The sequence below is a fragment of the Montipora capricornis genome, chromosome 9, assembly GCF_036669925.1.
Source record: "Montipora capricornis isolate CH-2021 chromosome 9, ASM3666992v2, whole genome shotgun sequence".
NCBI classification, from domain to species: Eukaryota; Metazoa; Cnidaria; class Anthozoa; order Scleractinia; family Acroporidae; genus Montipora; species Montipora capricornis.
This window is the reverse complement of record NC_090891.1, coordinates 36,858,202-36,866,467: the sequence shown is the minus strand read 5'-3', so window position 1 is coordinate 36,866,467 and position 8,266 is coordinate 36,858,202. Positions and strand designations below refer to the sequence as shown.

Sequence of the window (8,266 nt, the reverse complement as noted above, 5' to 3'; positions counted from 1 at the left end):
TTTTTTTGTCCCAAAAGTCGACAACCTCACTTACTTGAGCTTTGCGGTCCTCTTGTAGTTTTAAGAACGACGATTCTTTGGTATAAACAAGAATGGAAAACGTACATCCTACACAAACAGAAAGAAAAATTACACGACTTCAACTGAAGAAACCAGTTTGAAAGGATTGCAATAGTTTTCAGTGAAATGATTCTAAAGTGTTAAAAGGATAGCCGTCGCACAACATTCGAATGGTTAACACATATCTCGCGAATAAAATGCTTTTCATGTCGAACCGACATGGTTTCCGATTAAGTTCAAGCCGTTCGATTTGCAGGATTCTTTGCAATTGCTTAAGTTGCCAACTGTCGGCCGACTGTCGGTGGAGGGGAACTGTTCGTCACGATCACTAAAATGTGTGACATTAAATATATTACCGAGTCTTTTTCAACAACTGTTTCTTACGGAAAGAACACAAACTCTCAATTGACCCGCTACAAGATGGCTCGATTAAGCTCATTGGCGGAGCCGTGTGAAGCGCAATCGCACGGCGATGGGTACCCGTCAAACCTGGATTCCTTACGCTTCATTGCAGCTGGTTATTAATAAGTTGCTGAATTCACCGCGAACCCCGAACTGGACTGAGGAAGAATTGTTTCACGACGTCGTGTCTTCGACAAATGCAAACGTAGTTTACCTGGAGGAAGAGGTTGCAGTAAGGCATCACATGAGTTAATCTTCAACAAGAAACCCCTTAAACTTCTTTCCGTGTGCAAAAGGAAATTGTCATCACTGCAAAGAAGATGGATTAGTTCATTAGGTACTTACAGTGCGACGCGCCTTACCGTTGCCACCTAACAAAGTTTTTTACAAAATATCCACCAATCACGGAGTGCGAATTTGCTTGACAGTCACGCCTCCTTGTAAAGTTCGCACAGTTGTAAGTTGAACACCGTTGCATGGGTTGTTGAGTTGACCTACTTACACGTAGTTGTCAAATGTGAAAGCTTGCTGGGTGGCCACGGTAAGGCGCGTTGCACTGTAAAAATTGTACTCGTAGCAAATTAACTGTGCCTTACATTCCAAATCTGGAAAATTATTTCAAGGATATTCTCTTGCCAGCTCGCTAAAATAATTCGGAGGATTAAGGCCAATCAAAAAAAAAAAAAAAAACGCGCAATTACTTAAAAGAACAGTAATTAAAGTAACATTACAAAGTACAAAGAACAAACAAATGAATTTTATGACAACACCACAACTAATGAGAAATTATTTCGTGACTTTCTCCCTTAGACACGGTTGCATTTTATAGTCAACGTTCAGGTGTCTTTTATCGAAACAACACATCTAATAGTAATAATGGTAAGTAATGAATGTTTCACTTCATCTTTGTTTAAATATTTAAACATAAAGCCAGAAGATGTTATAATCCCTCACGTTTGCATTTTAGACGTTCCTTCAGCACTTCCAATCTCGAAAACAAACCTCTCAATAGGTTGAAATTTCTGTCAGGAAAAGAAAAACAATAACCGAGTGAGGGGTTTCAATGAAATTTGAAGTTGGCGCCTGGTTTGACGGTGACCAACTGTTGTCACTGTCAAAATGACTTTTAATTTTACGTTTGAAAGAATCTGCCTTTAATTTCTTCAATTTAGGAAAAAAAGTAGACCACTTCTCTGAGGGAATTAGCCGTCGCTTTTATTGTGCAGGTCAATCCTACCTAACTGGGCACCTAAGATCCCTAGGGCTACCAGTTCAACGTGACGGAGTAAGATCAAGTCTAATAAGAGTGGATCCTGACAACACTGCATTGCGTTGGGCGGCGATAATATCAAAGACTGTCGTTCATCATTAATAGTATCTGCCATGACACGAATAACAGAAAGAGCCATTTCAACGCCATTAAATACATTGGCTGCGATAAAATAGGTTACCCCTCCAGAATCTATTTCACATTTATCCAGTAAATTGAGCAGGCTTAGCGCCAAAGGCTCCCATTCAATTTGTTCCGCCATTTTGTAAACTCAGTAGCCAAGCCTTCTATCCAAATATGGAAGATAGGTCACGTGCATTATCGAATGAATTTTTGTTCGAATCATCGAATGAATATTGCTTGAATTGTTTCATAAATGGAGGAGAAAATCGAATGCGTATCAAGGAGAATTATTTCTCGAATTTTGCTAGAAGTTTATCGAATGAATTGAACAAACTCAAAGATACTTGAATTTTATTGGCAATTTGTGGAAGTTATCAAACGCATATACGCGACATCGAATATTGACACATTTCGGCGACCCAAGTCGTCGTCGTCAACGTCATCGTCGTCCGCATCGTCGTCGTCATCATCATCAGTTACCGTAAAGACCCGCAGATAAGCCGCACCCTGTGCTGCTGCGTCGGTAGGGAAGTAGTACACAAAAATTTGGTTTATCAACGGAGTTGATAATGTGAATTGGCCACCGTACAGAGATTCTAAAAGCTGACGAAGGGCTAACGCTCGAAACGTCAGCTTTTAAAATCTCTGTACGGTAGCCAATTTACATTATGAACTTCGTTGATAAAACCAAATTTTTCTATAGAGGTCTTCTTCATCCACTATTCATCAAACGTAAAGTCACTATTAATATTGAAACGGGAAATACTTCAAATTAAGTATTACCCACAAATTTTAGCACTGTAATACACACAATGTAATATAATGAACACCGTTTCTACCAACTTTGACATATGATTGATCTTTTTCTGGTATTTGTTGACAGGAATTTCGTCATTCAACACAGTTTTTCCATAGATTTCTAGCGACGATTTTTGGAAAAAAGGTGCGACTTATCTGCGGGTGTTTACGGTAACCTAGTCCATCAAGCGTTCATTATTCTAAACTCCAAACAACCCTAACTAAAATACGACGAACATGCAACATTAACATGGCCTGCAACTCAAAGATTTAAAGCGAGTCCACATGTTAAGTCCAACAACTCACTGGCTAAAATTAGTTTTTATTCATAATAAATTAATGCTAATAGACCCTTCTCCAAATGGCGGCCGAAAATTCAAATAAGTTAAACTTAAAAACTAATACCAGAAATAGAAAGGGCACCTCTGCAAAGTTTCGGCATATCACGTGTAATATCAGTTGTAAAAACGTAAGTTGAAAAATGAAAAATTTACAGACGTTGGCTTTTATGATTGGGGATATGGCATACACCCCCAGTCATACAAACGTCTGTAAATTTGTCAAATTTCAACTTACATTTTCTCAGCTGATGTAACACCTAAAACGTTGAAAGGCGCTCTTTCTATTTCTGGTATCAGTTTTTCATCGAGTTCAATTTTAACTCATTCAAATGCCTTGCCACCGTTTTTGAGAAAGGTCTATTGAAAGTAATGACAAAGACAAAAAAATTCCCTTGGATTCAGTTTCACTCGAGAAATATGATTCGCAACATCACTTTAAAAAAGAGACTGGCCCTTGGACTCACTTTGTCAGAAATCACTAGAGACACTCTCTGAACCTCACCCTATAGCATAAAGATAATCCAACAATGTAACTGTTTCTTTGTATGGTAAACACAGAGCTCTGCTTAAAATACTACCAAATGTAAAAAATTGACTATTTGAATATTTATGACGTACCTTCTCCAGCAAAGGTCGCATGGTTTGAAGTACATCTAAGATATACTGATTGAGATCTGGGTGAGAACACATCTGAAATGATATTTCAAAAAATATATGGCAAGTCTCAATAAGGTCATTGGTCATGGATCTCCTAATTCCATGCCCATAACAACAACAACCTTAAGGTAAAGCTGATACATGAAGGAAAATGTTCAAATTATGAGAGGAAGAAAAACAAGAACCTATTTTTGGAGCATTAAATTATATTATTTTATGGAAAGAAAAGTTTGAATGATCTTTGACCAGTCCCAAGGGCATACACCTATGGGAAGCAAATTTCCTTCAGGTTCTATAATGGGATGTTTAGGTGTAACTTTTCCCAGTTTGAAAAACTTATATTATTTGAAACATGTACAATTAATTTACGGGGTAGTTTCACGGTTTTCGGCAAGTGCAAGCTTTGGTGCCAGCTACTGAACCAGATGATGTTCTTTAATCACAGAGAGTATTCAAGCAAATGCACTGAATGACAGAGGCCCAAATTTGGTGGAAGATACTGCGGGTTTACACAGGAAATATCAACTTTGGTCAAATGTAGTTTTGTCCATCGAATTTATTGCACAGATTGAACATTTTATTGTTTTATTGTTGTCACAATGCACCAGTTATCTATTTTCATGCAGTGGGTTCATAACACAAACGAAATGATCGCAAAAGGAATTCCAACGAGTAATTCCACTTCTAGGGCATTGTTTCTGTTTCCTGCAGTGCTTTTTGATTGTTTCAATAACAATGGAATTAAATGGGCTGACGTGACAGTTTGCTCATGCGCAGAGACGTGAAACTCTCCCTTTAACTGTGCTAGAGCTATTGAGTGCAATATTATTATCACTTCAAGGGGAGGGGTGGGGCATCTTTATTACAATGCCCTATGATAATAACAATAATAATAATAATAATAATAAATAATAATAATAATAATAATAATAATAATAATAATACATTTTTATTCAGCAGACGTAGTGGCCCCTTTTTGCACAATTTTTTTTCCCTTGAGCCTGTAATTAATTTAATACTCACTCACCTGCACGGGAACATTATACTTTTTTCTTCTTTCAAAGACAACAGAAGGATAAACTTCTCTTACATACAAGACAAGGTGAAATGCTACCTCCAAAAACTCGCACAACACTCCACCTGCCACTGAACACGATGAAGCAAATAAACAAGAAAATGAGTAAGCTACTGTGACTTGGCATTGTTGACATTTTACACATGGCTTGTGTCCAATTTCCTCAAGAACATTTGACTCCTACATTTATCTTTATTGACAAATTCCAACAATTTTTTTAGTCTTTTGTTAATAATGATTTGTACTAATGGCACGAGGACTCCTAATACGTACGAGGAAACCAATATTTGACATATGGTGCATTCAGAAAAATTTCTTTTGGATATCTGGGTACAAAGCCACCAGTAAATCTTTGCACCTGTTTGACTTGGATGAGCAGCTTACACTACAAAGAAATAATGCTATAGGCAGACGTTTTGAATCTTTTCTGTATTGAAGCAATCAAGCAATGTCATCAACATCATTCCACAGGCTACTACCAAATAAAATTATGTGGCTTTGAAAAATAAAATACCAAAAAACGTATAGTAGTCTTGTAAAAAAGGATTAAATCTTGTACTAGACTTATGTTCAACTTGATGATGTTTCGTCCAAAACCATCCGACTACATCAGGTCAATGGTGGAAACGTGACTAGTCATGCAATACGTGTGACTAGTCACATGAGAGACGGCGCAGAATGTTGCACAGCAACTGTTCTCATGCATGTGATAGTTTGAAGTGGAGCCCCCCCTTCTTGTTGAGACTGGGTGCCTCAATTACCCTCTCCCTAATAGCCTCTTTCACCGCTCACTCAAACCACCATTCTTCCTGGTCCAAGATATTTGATGCCCTGTTGTTTTGGCATGGGTGTCGACTGATGAAATCCAATAGTTTCGGATGAAACGTCGTCAAGTTTAATGTAAGTCGAGTACAAGATTTAATCCTTTTTTCAGTAATACCTACTAGATGAATAATCTTCATAGTTCATATAAGAGTCTTCTTAAGCAAACGTTTTTGCCTGTTTACAGATCATGTGGTGATGCTTAAAAGATTTGACCCGTTTTTTTTTGTTCATCAAAAAGAGTGTATGGGTGCCTTTGAAAGGACATACTCTTTCAAGTATTGTCTCAAGACATACATAGGGAAAATTAAACTTTACAAGTGAAAAGGATATTGCATGGGTGAAGTTTAAATTGAAAATCCTGAGCTAAAAAGGGTGCAGTTTTTAATACAGGACACTGCAGAAAAAAATACAAAAAGGACTGAAAAGCATGATTATTTATTTATTTACTTATTGCATTGATATTTCTATTCAGTTTCTTTTTCTACTTGAGTTAAAGTTTTCTGCAGAGTTATTTCTGTTGTTTTTATGTTGTCTTTTTGGCATCTTGAAAAATAGATGTGCAAGTTTTGTAGTGTAGACTTAATTAATCCAAGTATTAGAAGTTCATAGTCATTCGTTGTCTTACAACTGTTTCATCAGTAACACATCACCTGCTGGTACAGTTGTCAGATAATCTTTCAGCTGAGATCCAATCCTCTCACCTTCAAAAAGATGGTGGACATTCTCCCCTTTCTGTTCGTTTGTTTTTTCTCTCACGAATTTAAGTTTGAAACTCATCTCGATCTAATAAATTAAGCCGCCGAAAGTCAAATGGACAAATTCTGGAATACCCGACCATTTTTTTTCATGTGAGTGGTGTTTATTTGAATGCCGTACTTCCCCGAACGCTGCCGCTTCAAGAAGGCAAAAGGTATTGGGAATACGCCGAATTCATAATGGCGGAAGGAAGGAAGGAGGGAGTAAGTATCCCTACAGCAGATAAGACAATTCAGTGTCTTTCTTGTACTTAAGTCATCCTTACCAGCAAAAAGGTCGATGGTCTGTTCATCTCTCTCTTCCATTTTAATTACCATGAAAAGCCTCTGCGTTTGTTGAAACTCCAACTCACAGATCTGAGTCGATCTGAGCCGCCATGTTGTCCTCGAAAAAACCTGGGTCGAGTGAAAGTGTAATTCTAGCTTTCTCATTGGTTCACTGGATCATCGGCGCTACGCGCCTCGTTTACACGCGGGCTCATGGAATAATTGTAAATTGTTACTTATCTATTTATTTTTCTTTTGTCCCCGATAATATAAATGAAAAAGTGTATCCATTTGCAACGACTTAGAGAAATGCAGTTTTAGGTAACTCGTGGTAATTCAGTACAAGAAGAGGTATTCTGATTAAAGAATACATTATCAACTCCGTTGATAAAAACCAAATTTTAAAGTATTCTGACTGTTTAATGAAATCAGAGTCAAATGCTTCGTGTGGCCGAAAGGCGCAGCATTTTGTAAGCGGGAAATTTGGGGGCTGCAACAACCCCCATAACTTTATTTTCTACCATAAGGTTCGTAAAGACGGGAAGGGAACTTTGCTAAACTGCAGAACAAACCGGGCCACTTATTTGCATATGAATGGCATTGTTAATGACTCGTTCTTCAAACGATACCGCCACAAGAACTGAATAGTGGCCGGGTATTCTACAGTTACTACTTCAGCAAAAACACCATAGCGGCGTCGTTTGAAGAACGAGGCATATAACAATACACTCCATTCATATGCAAATAATTGGCCGGGTATTCTGCAGTTTAGCCGCTGGAAGTAAGTAACCAAAACCCATGAATGTAACAACATTTACCCAAGGGCTTGACGAAACAGTGAACAGATGGTAGCAAAACTAAACTTTTATCTCACAAGATGGCGGGGAAAGAACAAAAGAAGTTTATTGACAACAAAGCCATGATGAAAAACCTCAATTTGACGTGAGATGAACCTGTCACGTAATTATTGTCTCACGGCTGTATCAGTGAATTAGTCGCAAGGTTTTATTTATTTCTTTGGCTTCTAGAACTTTGAACGCTTTTACAAAAGACAATGTTTAAACACTTCGAAAAAGCACCGTTTTGAAAAAAATTACCGCGGAGGCGATTCATGAGCATTTTTGACATTTAAAACCGGGTGCGAGTTTTTTTCCGACATTTCAGCATATCTTTGATCTAATTTCCTACGATTACGCACACGTAACTCATTTTATAGATCGTAATGAGTTTTTCCCCAGGCTTTTCTTTTAACGTTACATTTTGCGATATATACAGTTCTACTGAAGTTCTTTTCAAAATGATATTACCCGTAAAGAGGTCGAACTGTGAGCCTCTCTGAATGCTTAATCTTTTTTTAAACTTATGAACAACTCTGTTTCCCCATTTTACTGCATACGCTCATAAACTAAACTATGCAAAAATAGAGGAATCATATAAAGAAACGTTTAACTTGCTGATACATTTTTCGTGCCGGTGGAAGATTGAAACCCGAGCCATTTGTATACCAGAATAGAGTGCTCGTTCTGTCAACCACCAATCACAGAGAGGAGAAAATAATTAATAGTTACTTAGTTTGTGATCTTGCGTATTTAAAGCGACATCGTGAGTGCCAGTGTGGGGCGTGGCATAAAAGTACTGTCAGTTTAACCCCTCTGCAAACCTTTTTTCAAATGTCAGGAAACGCGGACATTCA

The 8,266-nt window shown here is 37.7% G+C and overlaps 1 protein-coding gene across 2 annotated transcripts in view; it reads right to left on the bottom strand.

The window, feature by feature from the left end:
• Nucleotides 1-6,691, bottom strand: part of LOC138016166 (mitotic spindle assembly checkpoint protein MAD2B-like) — an 11,126-nt gene extending 4,435 nt beyond the window's left edge. The window contains exons 1-7 of one of the 2 annotated variants that reach the window (XM_068863343.1): nucleotides 6,573-6,691; nucleotides 4,679-4,797; nucleotides 3,613-3,684; nucleotides 3,459-3,497; nucleotides 1,417-1,484; nucleotides 677-771; nucleotides 35-108 (exon numbers count right to left, since the gene is read on the bottom strand). In XM_068863343.1, the coding sequence (XP_068719444.1) occupies nucleotides 35-108; nucleotides 677-771; nucleotides 1,417-1,484; nucleotides 3,459-3,497; nucleotides 3,613-3,684; nucleotides 4,679-4,797; nucleotides 6,573-6,624 (519 nt within the window). In that variant the 5' untranslated portion in view covers nucleotides 6,625-6,691. The remainder of the gene's footprint in view (nucleotides 1-34; nucleotides 109-676; nucleotides 772-1,416; nucleotides 1,485-3,458; nucleotides 3,498-3,612; nucleotides 3,685-4,678; nucleotides 4,798-6,572) is intronic. The other variant, XM_068863344.1, reaches the window with a different exon arrangement.
• Between the last annotated feature and the right edge of the window lie 1,575 nt (nucleotides 6,692-8,266).